The sequence below is a fragment of the Podarcis gaigeae genome, assembly GCF_964106915.1.
Source record: "Podarcis gaigeae genome assembly, chromosome: 9".
Taxonomy (NCBI): domain Eukaryota; kingdom Metazoa; phylum Chordata; class Lepidosauria; order Squamata; family Lacertidae; genus Podarcis; species Podarcis gaigeae.
Genome location: NC_139685.1, coordinates 77,667,242 through 77,686,452, shown reverse-complemented (window position 1 = coordinate 77,686,452; position 19,211 = coordinate 77,667,242). Strand labels below are relative to the sequence as shown.

At 44.9% G+C, this 19,211-nt stretch overlaps 1 protein-coding gene across 3 annotated transcripts; it reads right to left on the bottom strand.

Moving 5' to 3' along the window:
- Positions 1 to 554: 554 nt before the first annotated feature.
- LOC310852834 (C-type lectin domain family 4 member K-like) lies at positions 555 to 16,841 on the bottom strand. Of its 3 annotated transcripts, none has more exons than XM_083756945.1 (8): positions 16,696 to 16,828; positions 14,970 to 15,042; positions 11,405 to 11,503; positions 10,890 to 10,988; positions 7,623 to 7,709; positions 4,267 to 4,418; positions 2,470 to 2,579; positions 555 to 1,060 (listed from the first exon to the last, which is right to left on the bottom strand). In XM_083756945.1, exons 2-8 carry the CDS (start codon positions 15,010 to 15,012, stop codon positions 895 to 897), a joined length of 756 nt encoding a protein of 251 aa, XP_083613071.1. In that variant the 5' UTR covers positions 15,013 to 15,042; positions 16,696 to 16,828; the 3' UTR covers positions 555 to 894. The 3 variants fall into 3 exon arrangements, with proteins under 3 accessions (XP_083613071.1, XP_083613072.1, XP_083613073.1); XM_083756947.1 differs by having other exon boundaries at positions 931 to 1,060; positions 2,470 to 2,607; positions 16,696 to 16,841; XM_083756946.1 differs by lacking the exons at positions 14,970 to 15,042; positions 16,696 to 16,828 and adding an exon at positions 9,600 to 9,747 and having other exon boundaries at positions 11,405 to 11,422.
- Positions 16,842 to 19,211: the final 2,370 nt, after the last annotated feature.

The following is a 19,211-nucleotide window of genomic DNA, read 5'->3' as shown; positions in this document are numbered from 1 at the left end:
CCTGTCCCAAACACACCCGAATGAACGAGGACAAGCGACTGGTTCTTTAATTCGTTATTGGTGAAGCACTCGGCTACATCAGATCCTAATGTGCAAGTAATACACAAGAACACTCCCTGCTAACTAGCTCTCTAGGCAACCTATGGCCTCAGACCTATGCCCTGTCTTGGATATTTGGAAGAGCAGCCTAGCTCTGCCCTCATTCTTTCTCAAACCTCCTTGGCTGACATGGTTCCCTTCACTTCAGTACTTGGCCCCACAATCAGGACCTATAGCAACTGTGGGATACAGTGGTACCTCGGGTTAAGTACTTAATTTGTTCCCGAGGTCCGTTCTTAACCTGAAACTGTTCTTAAGATGAAGTACCACTTTAGCTAATGGAGCCTCCTGCTGCCGCCGCACGATTTCTTTCTCATCCTGAAGCAAAGTTCTTAACCCGAGGTATTATTTCTGGGTTAGCGGAGTCTGTAACCTGAAGCGTATGTAACCTGAGGTACCACTGTATTTTGTTCAGCCCCCATAGGGCTGCCATAATCAATGCCAACAACAAAGCATTGCTTTTTCACAACTTTTAATGCATGGATTCTCCAGATCTGAAGGAAAAGCCAAAATCCAGGGAAGGGGAATGTTCATGAATACTCACTCTGCACTGATTTGTTGCCATGGAGAGTGGGATATGACTGAAGTAATTCATGCATTATTTTTTGGTGTCCATCTCTGTGGGATTCAAAATAAGTTCTATTTTTCCGGCCTTGAGGAAGCAGGGTTAACTAGGAGTGGAGTTTTTTCACACACCGTTTTCATAAGGTGGTAAGCTGACTTTTGCAGTGAAATGGCGCCCTGTCCATTTTTTTCCACTTTTGCCTGTAGATCAGGGAGAGCAGCACTCAAGACTTACGTCATCCACCTTTCATCTGGACTCACCCTGCAAACTGCAGCTTTTCTCTCATCGCAGCTAACATTGTTCCAACAGTTTCCTGGGGTTGCACAATTCATTCGAATTTCAACACAATCTTCCCTTAAGGGACCCCACGAGCCTGGCTGACCTGGCTCCCAAAAGCTGAAAAGAAAAAGCAATACAAATCAATCCAGAATGGTGCACTACTTTTGCTATGGGGAAAAAAAAAAGCTCTGTGCAGTGTGCAGACTCTTAGCACTAAAGTAGAAGCAGACTTCTCACACTAAGTAGATGGTTTGAGAATTTGAATTTGAACCAATGGATTCAAGTTGCATGTGTAGGTCCCCAGGCCACCCCTCAAATAACTTCACACATAACACGTAATTTTAGTTTTGGTTTTGGGGCACTATTTTGGCCACAACTTTATTAAAATACAAAATCAGTGAGTGGTTGTTTAGACATTGGTTATGACTATCTGTCCCCCCGCCTGGGACAGAACTGACATCCCGAGGTCCGATCGGTAGCCAGTAGAAGAGAAAGTCAAACTGGGGGTCATTTGAGCTAAGCGTCGGACCCACGCCGCTCACCCCAGCAGCTCCCCAAAAGCTTGCCTGCCCAGTCCTATAACAAGGATCCCCATAACAGGGATTGGGCGGCCCTGGTCCCATAACAGGGATTGGACGAAATCGTGGCAAGCCCCAGGATTCCTTTAACGGAATTCCCTTCAGCGCAATAGGAGGGGCAGGCCCAGCCTGACCCCTCCACCACCAGCATATTATAACCAATGCCTAACCGCAACCTTACAAGTTGTGACAAATTGCTGAGTAGTAGGCAAAAACCAAATGGCACAGCCAATCACCAAATGGCAAATTCCTACTAGGCCCCTGCTCCAAAGCAGATGACCCCATGACAGGCAAAGCAAGGTCAACTGGAAAGAGGGCGGGTGGGCGGGTGATCCGATGCACTCTGCAAAGAGAAAGAGAAACCAGAGTGCACCAATATTTAAAGACTATGGTCCCACCCACCCAATTTGCAACATACAATTTGCCCCAGCAACCCGGTTACCCAATCATGATGCCAGGCAACAACTATTAACCTGCCTGGCAACAAGAGGCCTGGCCTGGTGGCCCACACCGCAACACGTGCTCTCATTTATTGGAGAACACGCTTTACAAGAGATTGCAGCTCAACATCAGGAAGAACTTTCTGGAAGTAAGAGCTGTTCAATAGTGGAACTCTCTCCCTTGGGAGATTGTCAACTTCCTTGGAGGGGTTAAGCAGAGACTGGATGGCCACCTGTCAGGGATGTTAGGGGGTTGGACTAGATGACCCTCAGGGTCCCTTCCAACTCTACAATTCTATGATTCTATGTTACCGCAAGCAAGCGTTATCAAACACTTTCCTTATCACAGAAGTCCATTTCGAGGAGAAACAGGTTGAATTGCACAACCTGAATTTGTCAATTGAATGCCACCCAAAAATAGTGACAGCCTGGAAGAGCTCTTATTAACATTATTTTTGAGAAAGTCTATACAATAAAAGGCTGCAGAGAAGCTTTCTCATGGACCCACCTGGTTTTGAATGGCGTCTTACCATCAATCCACTTCCAGCTTTTGCCATCTTTTATGAGTCCAATCCATACACTTTGTTTGGATGCCTTGGACAGTGATTCCACAAAAGTCTGCAAGACAGAAATAGAGTGTCTTCACCTGGAATAAGGGGTAAGGTGGAAATTCAACTGAGTTCACATTTAAAGGCAAATCAATCTGATTCGCAGTTTCTGATACAACACATCAACCAAAACACAGCCATTCAACGGTGACCAACCTAGGTCCATACAAGGCCACTGAAGAAAAACCTGTAAAACAAGGGAGGGAGGGTGTTTGAAGAAACGAGCCAAGAGGAAGCCCTCTGGCTCGTGCCTGATTTTAAAGGTTCCAAGCCACGCCCCCACCGGCTGCTGGATTAGCTGGCTGGTCAATGACATGACCGGGATCCCCTGGGCAACGCGGGACTTCGTTCCCCGCCCCCGGAGGAGAGTGGGTGGCTGCGTGGTCCACCGCAACTCCTCCCCACAGGGAAGTGGAGCGGATTTGCTGGGGCAGAAGCACCACATTGGTTATTCTACTTCAGCATCTTTCTGAGAAACCAACCATCCATGCTGACGTGTCACAGGGAGCATTTCCCAGATTGTACCACTTCAGGTTGCAGGGAAGGGGCTGTGTGTCTTGAGTGGCGCATCTCCACCTGGAAGGTGGCTTTCAAGTAAGGCAAGGGTGGCCAACTCCCAAGAGACTGCAATCTACTCACAGAGTTAAGAACTGGCAGTGATCTACCCCCTTTTTGGGGTTTCAGGTCAAAGTTGTTGAGTTTTTTCAAGGAAGAGATTGAGCTTTTTAAAGGGGAGCCACAGTTGTTCAGCTTCTTGGGGGGGAAGCCAATGATCTACCAGTGATCTACTGCAGACATCCAGTGATCATGATCTACCCGTTAGACATACCTGAAGTAAGGCAATAAAGGCTTTCTTGGAAATGATATACAATGAACTGGGGGAAAAAAGTTTAAAATAACTTTTGTAAAAAACAACAACCCAGAAGCCTTCTTATTAGGAATTGTAGGTACCAACATCCCAAAGGAACAGAAAAGACTTTTCATGTATGCGACAACAGCAGCATGGATGCTACTAGCCCAGAGATGGAAAGAAGAAAGAGTCTCTATCAGAGAAGAATAGCAAACCAAGACTACGCTGAAATGGCAAAACTGCCCGTAAAGCTCAGGAACTAAGAAGAGAAAAACTTCAAGAAAGAATGGGGAAAATTTAGAATTTATTTAGGAGACCCTGCAAGCAGATGAAAACATTAGCAGGATTTTAATCTCGCTTGCAGTGTAACAAATACTATGGACAATATGGATAGATATAAAATATAGACTAGGAAATAATATGCAGTTGAAAACGTTCACAATAAGACCCATGGAGGGGATGGGGGAAGCCTCGAGATTCAGAGAAATCTCTATATGGATATGTATTTGGTTTTGTTATAAATTTATATCTGTAAAATCAAATACGAAAGATTAAAACAAAACAAAACCAAGGTGCCTTCGAAGTAAAGCACCACCACGCTAAGGCATCATAAAAGCATTCAGAAGCACAAAACATAAATGTGCTTGGCTTCTGTCAAATAGTACCATTCAGAGGGTGCCCCTACACACTGTGCTTATCTGTTTGTCCAGTTGGTCCCCCCTCTATGGTCCTCCTCAGCGACATGGAAGGGTGTTTTGGGCCCCCCACTTCACTCAAAGGGTCAGGTTGTAAAATCAGGTTGTGTTATGAATGCATTTGCCTTCTAGCATCCCATTGTTTGGCTTACCTCCTCGCTAGCAGTGGTGATGGGAGTCAAAGTAGCATTTCTGTTTTTACATGCCCTTCGGGCATAAAAAAATGCCGTTTCAAAAGCATCGAGGTAATAGAGGTGGCCATCATGTTGCTTCCACCCAGTGGATATCCTTTCAATGAAGGCGTCTTTGAGCCAACGTGGCCGGATCATAAAAGGAACCCACCGAGAACAAGAAGGGCGGACATTAGGAACCAGCTTTTAGATCTCTGCAGATTTTAATATGCATCTCAGAAGTACATGTATTTCATTAAGTGCCAATATGATACAAGACAGAGTTTTGACGTAATCCAACCCCGCAACATTCCAGTACGTTCCCAAGAACATTTGTGATGTCTCAAAACAGGGAATCAAACCTGGTCAAAACATTATAGATTTATTGTTTACATCTAATTAGGAAACGCTGTAACAGACACAGTTGGGAGGGGGCAAAGGGACCTTAGCCCCCGGAAGTTGGCTCCTATCCTGAACCAGTTGTTAGAGCTGGTGAGGAAGAGGAGCAACATTATCATGTATGAATCTCACAACCAGCTTGAGGTTCTAGGGCTCTCCCAGTTTGTTTCGGGCCCCACACATCAAGCAGGCCTCACGCTGGATTTGATCTTTGGTGCAGGCGTAGATGTGATCATGTCCCCCTCGATGGAGGTGCCACTACGCCCTGAAAGCCAGGAATGACTTCCCGCCCCCACCCTCCTTAGGTGGCGAGACTATTTGGGCTCACCCGCGGAGGCTGATGGACCCTGATGGATTCTGTCAGGGCTTGCAGGACCCTGCTCCCCCTGGTGACTCATTGACTGAGCTTGGCGGCCATTGATGAGATTGCACCTAGGCGTCCTCTGAGTCCCTGCAGAAACAGGGCTCCCCGGTTTACCGAGGAGCTTTGGAAAATGAAGCGGTGAGGCATCTGATCAAGGCCTGTATTTTAAAATGAGCTTAAAGATTTGCAAATGTTTTATGCCAGGCAGAAAACCAGCTGGCTAAGGACTTTGGCAGATGTTTATCCTCCTGGACAAGGGCACCCCTGATTTATAGCAGGAGCCAAAATTCTCAAAGTTGTAAAAGGGAATTATAGGCTGGGAGCAAAAAGGTTACACTTACCCCACATATTACAGAATACAATCAAGCTGCAAAAACACTAATTAAGAGTTAGTAAATAGTAGGATTTATTGTTTAACAGAAAATAATACCATGTGCCTCCCATTAGAGACTTTAGCCACATTTTCCTAAGGTTAAAGGGCAAGAGCTAATGGGAAAAGCAGCTGGCCAGGAAAGGGGGTGTGAACTGAAGACATTTTACTTTGAAAATGTCTTTTCTTCTAAAAAGCTATCTATGTTAATGTATGAGATTTGTTGGCTTAAATATAATTATGCAAAGGATTTAGAAAGTAAGAAATGTTAGATTCTTGTGTTAGATTCTTATTTCATTGATGGTGTGTGAGAATGTGAACCCGAGATCTCTGTTTAAGACAAAATGTAAGACAGAATGGGCATCTGTTTTAGCCATCTATTTTGGAATGGAGGGGCAACAAGGGCAAAAGGTGATCTGGTAATTAAGGTGCCTTGTTGAGGCAAATGTAAGATATATGGCTACTTGTTTGCCATTTATAGATAGAAGGAAATATAGCTCTTTGTCTCCCATAAAAGGTAATAGGAAATGGGTGTATCTTTTATGATTGGTTCTAGCAAACAGCCAATAGGAATTTCAACCAGGCTGATTGGACAGAGGCAGCCAAAGGAGGAGCAAGGGGGCTGGGCTGAGGAAATATAAGTGCTGACCATCAGGGCTGGAGGGGGCAGAGCTTTGGTAACCATATACCACTGTGCCTATCATTTATTTGTCTGACAAATAAATTATTATTTTAATTTCTCTATTGCTGCGTTGAATATTTCATTCCAGCTAAGCGTTAACCACAAGCAGGGTGCTACAGCAGGACCTCAGATGGCTAGAGCGAGTATGGCAGGGTGCCCGCGATGGAGCCACAAGAACATCTTATAGGGTGTTTATGAAAACCTCTGAGATGGCAGTGAAGGCTGCGAAGAAATCTTATTTCTCAGCCTCCATTGCATCCGCTAGCTCTTGCCCAGTGTAACTTTTTAGTTTGGAAGCTGTGACGGGATGGCTACGTGGGAGCCAGTTGAAGTTAAATCCTTCAAAGACAGAGGACCTTTGGCTGGGTCGAGATGATATGGGGTTGGGGGGGCCAAATCCCACCCCTTGTGGGGGCACAATTAGTGCCGGTGCCTTCCCTCAGGAGTTTGGGTGTAATCTTTGATGCCTCCCTTTCTATGGAGGCGCAGGTTACAGCTATTACAAAGGTTGTATTTTTTTCATCTCCGCCAAGCTAAGCAGTTGGTCCCTTACCTCTCTCGCCCTGACCTAGCCACTGTGATCCATGCGGTGGTCATCTCCAGGCTTGATTATTGTAACTCATTCTACGTGGGGCTGCCCTTGAAAATGATCCAGAAACTCCAGCGGGTGCAGAATGCCATGGCGAGACTCCTTACGGGGTCCTCACTGCAGGATCACATTCACCCAGTGCTATACCAGCTGAAGTGGCTCCCGGTGGAATACAGGATCAAGTTTAAAGTGCTGGCTTTAACCTTTAAAGCCCTATATGGCCTAGGACCCTCGTATCTACGGGATCGCCTCTCCTGGTATGCCCCACAGAGACCTTACGGTCTGCAAATAACAACATCTTAAAGATTCTGGGCCCCAGAGAGATCAGACTGGCCTTGACATCTTTTTGCAGGGCCTGCAAGACGGAGCTGTTCCGCCAGGCCTTTGGTCAGTGTTCAGTCTGACTCATTTTCTCCTTGTATAAGAACAAGCACAAAGGAGGTTCCCAGCCCGCTCACAGGTACTTATAATATAGGTGGAAACAGTTGGTAACCACCTTCAGTTTTAACCTGAAGATTGCCACTTGTCCAGTTTTAATTTTAATTCATTTTAATTAATTGTGGGATGTACCGGTATCTTATTGATTGCTTGTTTTTAGGCATTGTCTTACTTGTATGATGTTAGCTGCTCTGAACCCGGCTTTGGCCGGGTGGGGGGGGGGCAGGATATAAATAAAATTTATTTATTTATTTAATAGGGCACCCTCTCCCAGCCTGGTAAGCTCCTGTGCTGGCTGAGGCTAATGGGAGTTTTGTTCCATGTGTCTTGGACTACATGGGAAGGGACATGGTAGAGGCTCAAGAGTGGCCAGATGCAAAGAGGGGCCACCACCATGTTCAGAGGCTGTGGGACTTTCAGGAGGTACAGATTCAGCTGGGCGAGGTTCTCCTTGTGCTCTGATTTGTTTGCATCACAGTCACATGGAGTAACTTACCAATTGATAGCTGTAATTCAAAAATTTTAGAATCTATCTTGACCACTTCCAGCAGTAACTTCTGAGCTTCATTGAGTATTGCCGAATCTAAAGAATTGTAGCGGATCAAGTCAGGGAGATCTCAAAAACACACACACACACACACACACACACACACACACACACGTAAAGTACTGTATTTTTCTGGGTATAACACCCCCCCCCCATGTATAAGACGACCCATATTTTGGGGGACAAAAAATAAAATTTTGGAGGGGGAGACTGCCCAGAGTTGTTGAGTTTTTTGGGGGGTGGGATGCCCACCTGCACACTCAACGAAACCACAGCAGATGGCACGCACGCCACAAATCAAATGCCCAATTGCTGCAGCCGCAGCCAATCATCAACAGGCCTTGCTTCATCAACCAAATACACGCCAAATCACTCATCACCCCTCAGCTTTCCATGTATAAGAAGACACACAGTTTTAGCCAATTATTTCTACGGAAATAATATCACCTTAGGATCAGAAAATTACGGTAATTGCGTTACATTCTGTTGCACTCTGGCATAAGACAAGAAGCAGATCCCAGGGTTATGCTGAGGGGAGCAGTCCTGATTCTCTGCAGCAGGGATCACCAAGAGGTAGGGATCCTGGTTAGACTATGCCATTATATCAGTATCCCTTTGTCTCAACCCCCAAGGTTGTGTGTGGGAAATGGCTCATACATGTTAGTTATATCTATCCCTGGTCCCCCACCTGCAACTCTACTTGGTGAAGCTCTCATCCCTCCAACTCTGCCCCCAAACCCTAGAGATCACCTTGCAGTGACTACAGCTATGATCCTATAGATCAGGGGTAGTCAACCTTTTTATACCTACCACCCACTAATGCATCTTTCTTGATGGTCAAATTTCCTTACCACCCGCCAGTGATCGATGGAAGGAGGATTCAGTTTGTGCCATAGAACCCCCTACCACCCACCTAGAATCCTGAAACACCCACTAGTGGGTGGTAGGGACCAGGTTGACAACCCCTGGTATAGATCTTCCAGATGCAATGGGATTTCCTCCCAAGTAAGAGAGAAAAAGTATAAATAAATGTATCACTGAATTGAAGTTTAAACTGTTTATTATTATCAAATCCAAACTTTCTTCTTCTTATTATTAGCAATTCTATTTTTTAAAAATAATTTTTTATCAGAAATTTTATTTACAACATAACACAACCCCCCCCAACACAGAAATCCATCCCCATCAGACACGAGCATAACAAACAACAAGCATAATATACAACAATACAAACAACCAAATAAAAGACTTCCTTTATACTGTTTCTGGCATTCTTATTTACTTCTTATAAGCTGTTTCCTTTATGAATAATTATTAAGATTTTTCTAATTATAACTTAAATATCCACAAAGTCTCCTGCAGACATTAATCGAAACAAGTCCAGGTATGAATTTTAGGGCACTGTTTTGTGAAGTTTTTTCTGCATTTTCCCCGTGCTTTTTGAAATTCTTGTCTAGTGTGGTCTCTAATTGCTTCTGTTAATCTAGCCAGTTCAATATACTCTAACAGTTTGTCTTGCCATTCCATTTTTGTTGGCACAATTTATTTTTTCCAGTTTTTAGCAATTAGGATCCTTGCCGCTCCTGTGGCATAGAGGAATATTTTCTGATCTCCTCTTGCTATACCTGCGTCCATTATCTCTAGTAGAAATTCTAGCCCTTCCTTATACAAACACACACTTCCCTTCATGCCCCCTTTTTAAAAGCCAGCAATAATTAAAAATGGGCTATATAAGATCTAAGATGAACCCTACCCAGTACATTTTGGACCTGTTTCTTCCAAGGGCAGCCTCACATAGAGCACATTGCAATGCTCTGTGTGAGAAGTTTGGACCAAAGAAAGGGGAATCAGCTAGTGAACTTCTGCTGCAATTCCTCAGGACTAAACTTTATCAGATTCTTTGGCAAAAAGGTATGTTGGACTTACTGCGAACTTCCTTTCTCTTCAATAGATGGAAGTTACCCAGGAATGGCTTGCTCTTCCCACTTGCCTCAGAAGCAGGGCTATGCAAATGACTTTGGGCTTGGTCCGAGCCAGTAGGAGAACTCTCCCCTGGTTTCAGGACACAATGCAGCTGAATGAAAAAAGGCATTATGGAATATTTCTTGTAGTTCAAGAAACCATTACCTTCTGTTCCCGTAAACACAAATAAGTGGGCATATAACTAACCCCTGCCTGAATAAGTTTAGACAGAAGGTTACCCCCCCGACCTTAATCTATCCTAATAATTGGCTCCTGAAGTCAACCCTAACTCTAACCTCTTGTACTGTGGCAGGGAGACAATTCTTGGGTGATTCATCTACTGAAGAGAATTAGCATCCATGGGAAACCCAGTCTTCCAGGCTTGGAGTAATCTAGGAACAGCATGTTTTTAAAAATGGCAAAGCAGTACACTGTACAGTGGACGCTCGGGTTGTGAACGTGATCCATGCAGGAGGCACGTTCGCAACCTGCAGTGCCACGTCTGTGCATCCACGGGTGTCGCAATTCGGCATTTCTGTGCATGTGCAAAGCACAATTTAGTGCTTCTGTCCATGTGCGAGTGCCGAAACACGGAACTAACCCATTACAGTACTTCCGGGTTTAGCGTGGTGCGCAACCTGAAAACACGCAACCTGAAGTGTCTGTAATCCGAGGTATGACTGTACACCCGCCCTGGAGAGCTGTCCAATTCAGACAACAGACAGAGCCTCACAAGTTACATTCTGTCTTGGTCTGGATGGAGTTGTAGGCCCTTGGACAGCTCCAATAACAAGAGGAAGAAAGTCTGATGTTAACCTTTGCCGTCTCTGGCTGGCAATGCAGAGTTTGGCTGCCATTTACATTTCTGTTGTTCGTTTGTATATATAGGTTAATGGGAGGGTTTTGCAGAGGAAATGGAACGAATTGGCCTCTAACTATAGACTGGCATTTAAAGGTACTGAGCCCAAAGTCATTTGATAGCCTTGCCTCTGGAGCAAGTGAGGAAAATGGCCTGTTCCTAACTGCCCTCCAAAGCTGAAGGGGGAATCTTGGATTCCATATGGGGTTACACAACTGCTGGATATTGTGAATGGAATAGAAGGGTATTCTCAGAGGAGAGGCATTGGAAGACAGGTGGGCAACAAAACACTCCCTCTTTACATGACCATAAGCCCTGCTTTAGGTGTGGGATGATGACCCAGCGTGGGAGAGAGGGAAAGGACTTGAGCATCAACACTGCAACTCATTACTTACCATTCATGTGTTCAAAGGACTGATTTCGACTGACCATGAATTCCCGAATCCTCTGCATAGCATTGATCTTTACTGCTACTTCTTGTGATTCCAAATAATCTAATACCAAGGAAGGTAGAAAAAGAGTGCTGTTTAGACATAACATGCTTATACCTAGTGAGATGATCATTCTGAGCATAGCACACACCTGCCTCCTTCTGCAAAGGTCACAAGGACTCAATTTTTAATGCCATTGCTCAGTCCTGGAACAGGCGATGCCATACGAAAGGAGACAGTGCACTGGAGCGCATGTGGAATGTGGCAATCTATACTTGGGGCATCAGCTACCTCCTGGTGCAGAGCTTAGCTGGTGGGGGGTTTTCCCCACATAGATTGAATCAAATCAATGGGGAGTACAAGGACTTAATGGAGGTCAGGTTGTGCCTCCCCTCTTTTTGAAAGGGTTCTTCATATTGAAGGAAGGCTATCCTTATCACATCTGGTGGGCTTTCTTTGCTAGAAGAGTAGGAACTTACACAGAACAAGAAGCACAGTTGAGATAGAAAGCATGAGGACACACAGGAACCCAACAGCCCATTCACCATAGTAAGATTCCTCCTCATCAGGCAGTGTCTCTGGAAGGAAAAAAAGGAACGAAAATTGTCCTTGGACCACCCATAGAAAGCATCCTGGCATCACCCCAGTGGACAAGCTTGTTCATATATTCTGGCTGTAGCCAGCAGCAGCTAAAGCACAAAAGCTTTGAAAGCTGCTGTTCAATAAACCTGCAGTGGACTGAAAGCTTGATAACTTGATAACTATGGGCTTGTTGGGATTTTTGGCTACGTCTATCTGATGCAGCTCCCCACAGAAGCAATTAAGGAGTTGTCCGAATGCCAAGAAGACTGAGAAGAGGGAGTTATTCTGCCTAGAGATATGGGACCTTGGATACAACTCTGCTATTGGACGAGGTCACTCACATAGGCATGATGACACATGACCTTCCTGTTGGTTAGTTGGTCAGTGTTGCTCTGAGAGTTAGTTGGAGTTTGTTTAGAGAGAGTTAAGATCCGTGTCTGCATCCTGTATATAGTAACTTGTGAGTCTGCTGTAAATAATAAACCTATAAGTAACCAAGTTACTAGTAGCAGCATCTTGTTCCTGCTTCATCCTGCCAGCTAGCAACCAACTGCTTCTGGACAGTCTGCATATGCTCTGCAATATTCAACAGGTTATGGTTGAGATCCTTCAACAGGTTATGATTGAGATCCTTCAATACACCCTGCCACCATTGCTGCGAGTACAGCACCAGCAGGTGTAGTGAATGGTATAGTTTGCATGGACCGAAAAGATGGCTGACAAAATGGATGGATCACAAAATGGATGCAATGCCTTTGAACTGATCACGAACTGTGTTGTATAAGAGCTAATGGAATGTGGAAAACGCCATAATGTTTTGGCAAAAACAGTGTGTGCCGAGAACGGTACGCACAAGGAGGCTTGGAGGTGGGCTGTACAACTTTACACAACGTTCAGATAAGATAAGAGTTGTAAAATGATGCTAAGGACAAGGATGTGAGATGCCAAAAACATGCCAAGAACAAGGAGTAAGGATGTGATGGCCTGGGAATCTGGTTCAGAGGCTGAACCTGAGGAATCCCAGCCTGCACAGGAGTCCCCGCCTCCAGGGCCGGCTGAGCCGGGGCAGGGGTTTGAACCTGAAGGGCCAGATCCTCAGGAGCAGACACCAGCTAAATCTGCTCTGGCTCCGGAGGTGATTGAGGACCCATTGCCTGCAGGTGCTCCACTCTCAGCCCCTTCAGGGGAAGCTGAGGTTGCCTCTGGGTCCAGTAACCCTCCAGCCTCTCCTGAGCTTCAGAGGCTCAGGGCAGAGAGGCGGAGGGAACTAAGTTCTCTCAGGAGGAGTGCTCACCTCCAGGCTAGGGGAGGCAAGTCACCTGTGGATCGGGGCCGCCCTATGCCTCAGAGGAGATAAAGGCCAGTCAGCCCAGTCCCAGGTTGCGGGAGCAACATCGTTGGTAACCTGTTCCTGCCAGCTCCCTGACCTGCTCTCCTGAGTTCCTGACTCCTCGCTTTGGACCTCGCTTCGCCCCTGACGGACAGCCTCCTTACCCTCGACCTAGGACCGGACTTAGACCACGCCACACGGTAAGCCCCCCCCCCCGGGACCAGAACAAAGGAGTTGTGTAAGGGAAGACCAAGGTGTGTAAATGGCAAAGCCTTACAGCCTGAGTTGTGTGCCAGACATTGACAGCTGTCGTGTGGTCACCCGTGTCTCTTACTGGGTCTGATCAATCCAGTGTAGAGTGGTGAGTATGGGAGATGTATGGAAGTGTGTGTGATTGTGTGCATGTTCCCTGTCTTGTCATGCTTGTTAATCAATAAAGCAATGTTACAGAGAAAATCCAACGTTGGTTGTGTGAGGTCTACTTGTGCTTTCCTAGAGTGTACTACTGGTCTCATTTATGCTAAGCACATAAACAGATTAAAAGGACCTATTGGTCATAACACAGGCTGGATCCTTAGAGGCTGGATCTGCTGCCTTCATGGATTCTGCCACCTGCGGCAGTCACCTCAGCTTGTGAGTTGGGTGGGCCAGCCTTGTCTTCTTGTTTCCCCGAGCCTTTCCCTCTGTAAATCAGCAATGTCAGTATAAACTAAACATAATGATCAATAGAAGGCAATAGTCAATAACACCTAACTTACTCCATGTAGGGTACAGACACAACAACAAAACCTTGCTAAGCATTGCAAAATATAAAGGATTATATTCAGGAAAAGATAGGCAGAGTCCCACTGAATTTAACTAGACATTTTCATCTGAATTTTACAGTTGTATAAATTACTGAATTTCTTAAACAATTGGAGGAGTTCTTCTTTCTCTTCATGTTCCTGCCTGGAAGTTAAGATATTTGCCAGTGATTCGCCTATGGAACTTTTCTGCCATGATGCCCCATTTTTGGAATTTTCTACCCACTGAAATTTTTCTGGCACTTTTGTTGACATTTATATGCCAAGTCAATACGTGGCTACTTCTCTGAGTTTTTAGAGGCAAAGTAGTAAGCCACGGGTAGGAAAACTAAGGCCTGGGGCCGGATTCGGCCCAATCGCCTTCAAAATCCAGCCAGTGGACGGTCCAGGAATTAGCATGTTTTTACATGAGTAGAATGTGTCCTTTTATTTATTTATTTATTTATTTATTTTCTTTTCACAATGGAATTATTTAATTCTATCTGTGCACATTCTGACTATTTGAACAGCAGCTCTCCAGAAACACCCCCCCCCCCAGATCCAGTGTGTGTCCTTTTATTTAAAATGGATCTTTTGTGGGGCATAGAAATTTGTTCATCCCCCCCCCTCCAAAATATAGTCCGGCCCCCCATAAGGTCTGAGGGACAGTAGGGCAGGGATGAAAAAGAAAAAGGAAGCAGAGGGCTTGCAGAAGACCAGGTAAGATTTTTTGCTCATTGTGGATGGGCAAAGATGTCAGTTTTGGCTTCCGCTTCTCATTTTTTCCAATCCTTAATTCAGTTCTCCACATTTCCAGTCCAGATTGTGAACATTCTAATGAAAATTCGCCATTGTTTTAGTGCGAATTTCTCTGAATATGCACATATTTTATTGCAATTTGCCTAATCTACACATTTGCAATGGTTTTTTTTGTATGTTATTTTTATCAATGCATGCATTTTTATACACACTTACTGCTAATATGTGTGTGTGTGTGTGTGTGTGTGTGTGTGTTTAAATAAACATTGCTTGGCTGGACAAACACTTGCAAAATTTGGAGAAGTGTGAGTTTCCGAGTATGGCTCTGTTTCAGTTTTCATGTTGTTCTGGAAAGGAGAATCAGGTAAGTACACCTTTAAATGTGAACTGAGCTGCGTTTCTCCCCACCCCTAATTCTTAAAAGGGGAAAGAAGCCCAAACTGGGAGTAGCTGTGTCTCTCACATCCTCTCTCCAGTTAAAGAGAAGCAAGCAAGGAAAGCGGACAGTATGGAGGCCCCTGGGCCTTGCTCCAAATATAAAAATATGGTTTGTGTTCCTGTTAACTGAAAATAAAATTAGAAACAACTTACCTCCTGATGGGAGACTACTGCCCTTCTTCTTTTGCCTACTCATTTTCACTGGCTTCTCCACCTGGATTGTTCTCTATGGAAATATATAATGGACTTTGTTTTTTAAAATATTTTTATTATTATTATCATCACTTTTAGCAAATCAATTTATAAATCAATATATCCAATTACATTTTCCCATTTCCCCCTTCCCTCCCTCTCCCACCCTCCAGAGACTTCCCTCGGCTCCTCTCTCTGATTTGTTTATACATATTATTCTCTGCATGCTATAAAATTGTACATATCATTGCCTTATCTGTCATATGTTCTACTAATGAATTTGTGGATGTTTATTCAAAACCTGCCAAGGAGTCCAAATCCTTCTGTGGTCTTTTTAAATAGTTTGTAAATAGTTCCTATTCTTCCTTGAAATCACGATTGTCCTTCTCACACAGTTTATATGTCAACTTTGCCAACTCCGCCATTGTTCTTTCGTCGGGACTTCCTCATTCTTCCATCCTTGTGCTAACAAGACTCTTGCCGCTGTTGTAGCATACATAAATAGGTTTGTAGACTGCTTAAACTGTAACTCAAAGACATCCTTCACAAACCTGTTGTTGTTGTTTAGTCATTTAGTCGTGTCCGACTCTTCATGACCCCATGACCAGAGCACGCCAGGCACTCCTGTCTTCCACTGCCTCCCTCAGTTTGGTCAGACTCATGCTGGTAGCTTCGAGAACACTATCCAAACATCTCGTCCTCTGTCGTCCCCTTCTCCTTGTGCCCTCCATCTTTCCCAACATCAGGGTCTTTTCCAGGGAGTCTTCTCTTCTCTTGAGGTGGCCAAAGTCTTGGAGCCTCAGCTTCAGGATCTGTCCTTCCAGTGAGCACTCAGGGCTGATTTCCTTCCGAATGAAGAGGTTTGATCTTCTTGCAGTCCATGGGACTCTCAAGAGTCTCCTCCTAATGGCTATTTTGGCTGGGGCTGTTGGGAATTGTAATCCAAAACCACCTGCAACAGACCTGGTTGATGAAGGCTACATTAAGACGAATGGAGTACTTAAGGAGCACTCATAGCGTTCATGGTTATGCTCCTCCTGCTTTGTATGAAAGGCTGGCTGGCATTTTGCGGCACATAGTTGACAGAGCATTTGCACCCAGGAAGCCTCTGGGGTCTCCAGCAGCAGCAAAGCAATGCCTGAGATTTTGAAGTGTGGGTGACTGTGTCAGATGACGCAGCACTCGGCAAGGCAGGGAATTCTCTGACTCAGTGAAAAGAGGGACAGAGATTTTTGTTTTGTCTGCTTTCTTAAGCAGACTGACCTAATTTGCACCTCCTGAGCAAACAAGCAGCTCGAAATGTAATTATCATTTGGGTTTTTCACTTTTCCAAATTTTGTGATATAGTCCTTGGCTCAAAATAAATACAAATGCATTTTTAAAAAACAGACAACCTGTGTACTTTGTGATAAATACACTCAGAAACGTGTGTGCCAAAATAAAATATATATCTAAATACTTATTTTGTGTTTAAAACTCATATTTGAATACAATTTTTCTACCGAATTTTCTTTCTTGTTGAAATTCACACCTCAGCATAGAAATGGGATGGAATGGATTTAAGAATAAACACATGTGAAACACATGTGAAAGTTACATGGATAACAAACTGATCTACCCATCCTTAAGTAACAGGCAGTTTCATACGAATAACATCCCCCACCCAATTCTGCCGCTATTTGGATACCGTGGTGCTCCCATCAGCTGATCTTCTCTTGGCCTCAGCTTCTTCCTGCAGACAGATGTTCCTTCCTTCAACAGCTCCAACCACCTCCTACTTTGATGCAGAACGTTCTAGAACTCTTCCCATTCAGCTTCTGCTGCTCCCTAACTGGGACTGGCAGCCAGCCAATCAGCATTCCACATAGAGCAAAAAGTCCGGGAGCCAGCGTGGTGTAGTGGTTAAGAGTTATAATCTGGTGAACCAGGTTCGATTCCCCGCTCCTCCACATGCAGCTGCTGGGTGACCTTGGGCCAGTCACACTTCTCTGAAGTCTCTCAGCCTCATTTACCTCACAGAGTGTTTGTTGTGGGGGAGGAAGGGAAAGGAGAATGTCAGCCGCTTTGAGACTCCTTAGGGTAGTGATAAAGCGGGATATCAAATCCAAACTCTTCTTCTTCTTGGAAAATACTTAGTTTACATATTTACTAGAAGCCTTATAGCTGGGCTGGAAGATTGGGAAAATATTGCCTAACAGAAAAAGATAATTTGGATGTCATTCTGGAGTGAATATTTTGAATATCGAATAGACCCCTTATTTCCTCTGTTAAGGACCAACTGGTTTGATGGTTCTGTTTTCCAATAGATGATGTTGTAAAATATTATAAAAACAAGGAACTGCAGAAAGAGTGTGGAGGGGTGCCGAAATAAAATATATATGATACATTGTTTGCTTTCCAAGTTTTTCTTTTTTAAATTTTGGTATGTTGTAAAATATGGGAACGCGGGTGGCGCTGTGGGTAAAACCTCAGTGCCTAGGACTTGCCGATTGCATGGTCGGCGGTTCGAATCCCCGCAGCGGGGTGCGCTCTCGTCGTTCGGTCCCAGCACCTGCCAACCTAGCAGTTCGAAAGCACCCCTGGGTGCAAGTAGATAAATAGGGACTGCTTACCAGCGGGAAGGTAAACGGCGTTCCGTGTGCTGCGCTGGCTCGCCAGATGCAGCTTGTCACACTGGCCACGTGACCCGGAAGTGTCTGCGGACAGCGCTGGCTCCCGGCCTATAGAGTGAGATGAGCGCACAACCCTTGAGTCTGTCAAGACTGGCCCGTACGGGCAGGGGTCCTTTACCTTTACCTTTTTTATGTTGTAAAATTAATTATATAAAGAATATATATGTGTGTGTGTCTGTGTATTTGTTGCTGTTTAGTCTTGTCAATCAGCAAGCAGCTGGACTCACACAGCTGCTGCTTGCACTATGTTGGGAAGATAGGGAAGTGAGAAAGGTAGGTGGAGATAGGAGAAATAGGTCTTGCCAAAGACTTCTGAGTAAGCTTAGAAGTCATGGAATGAGAGGAGAGGTCCTCTTGTGGACCAGGAATTGGTTAAGTAGCATAAAGTAGAGAGGAGGAAGAAATGGCCAGCTCCCCGAATGGAGAAATGGAGAAAGTGGAGGCCCCAAAGGATCAGTGTTGGGATCTATGCTTTTAAATGATCTAGAGTAAGCAGTGAGGTGTATGAGGTATGCTGATGTCAACAAATTGTTCGGGGGCCATTACAACAACAAAAAAAATTGTGACGTGCTCCAAATTGTTGTTGTTGTTTAGTTGTTTAGTCGTGTCTGACTCTTCGTGACCCCATGGACCAGAGCACGCCAGCCACTCCTGTCTTCCACTGTCTCCCGCAGTTTGGTCAAACTCATGCTGGTAGCTTTGAGAACACTGTCCCACCATCTCGTCCTCCATCGTCCCCTTCTCCTTGTACCCTCCATCTTTCCCAACATCAGGGTCTTTTCCAGGGAGTCCTCTCTTCTCATGATGTGGCCAAAGTATTGGAGCCTCAGCTTCAGGATCTGTCCTTCCAGTGAGCACTCAGGGCTGATTTCCTTCAGAATGGAGAGGTTTGATCTTCTTGCAGTCCATGGGACTCTCAAGAGTATCCTCCAGCACCATAATTCATTCTTCGGTGATCAGCCTTCTTTATTGGTCCAGCTCTCACTTCACACACACACACACACACACACACACACACACACAATTCCAGGAGATGATTTATAGCCACCAAAAATTCTGGTGCTTCTCTAGAACCTGGGAACAAGATGCAAACTCTAGAGCATATCCCTGTGTTACTGTCTCCATCACCTACCTGTCTGAGCTGACATCCTTCCAACGGTGTGTGAAAGCCAACAGCCTCACCCCCACTGGACGTGAAAGCAGACTTGATTCTGAGTCAGGAGGAGGAAGCCTCCTACCTACCTTCTGAAACTTTTTTTGTATAGAAAACAATGTGTCCCTGCTCTGTGTGAGAGATGTTGGAAGTCCCTGGCCTGATCACACTTAAGTGAGCCTCTCTGGAACTCCACAGCCCTGCTGGGCTCACACTAATACCCCCATACTCCCTCCTCAGTCATATTCAAGATGATAGGGAGGAATACACAAGAGGGTTTTTTTTTTACATTTTTTAAAGCACATAATGGTGGAAACCATAGAAGGGAAGAGGAGAAGATACAGGAGATGGACCAAAACAACTCTTAAGGACAGGAGA

Excerpts from the sequence above, each read along its gene's own strand:
- LOC310852834 (XM_083756945.1), bottom strand. The coding sequence starts at position 15,012 with ATGAGTAGGCAAAAGAAGAAGGGCAGTAGTCTCCCATCAGGAG. Across the intron at positions 2,580-4,266 it reads TCACCACTGCTAGCGAGGAG|ACTTTTGTGGAATCACTGTC; the intron begins GTAAGCCAAACA and ends TCTGTCTTGCAG. Across the intron at positions 1,061-2,469 it reads AAGACGCCATTCAAAACCAG|CTTTTGGGAGCCAGGTCAGC; the intron begins GTGGGTCCATGA and ends TTTTCTTTTCAG.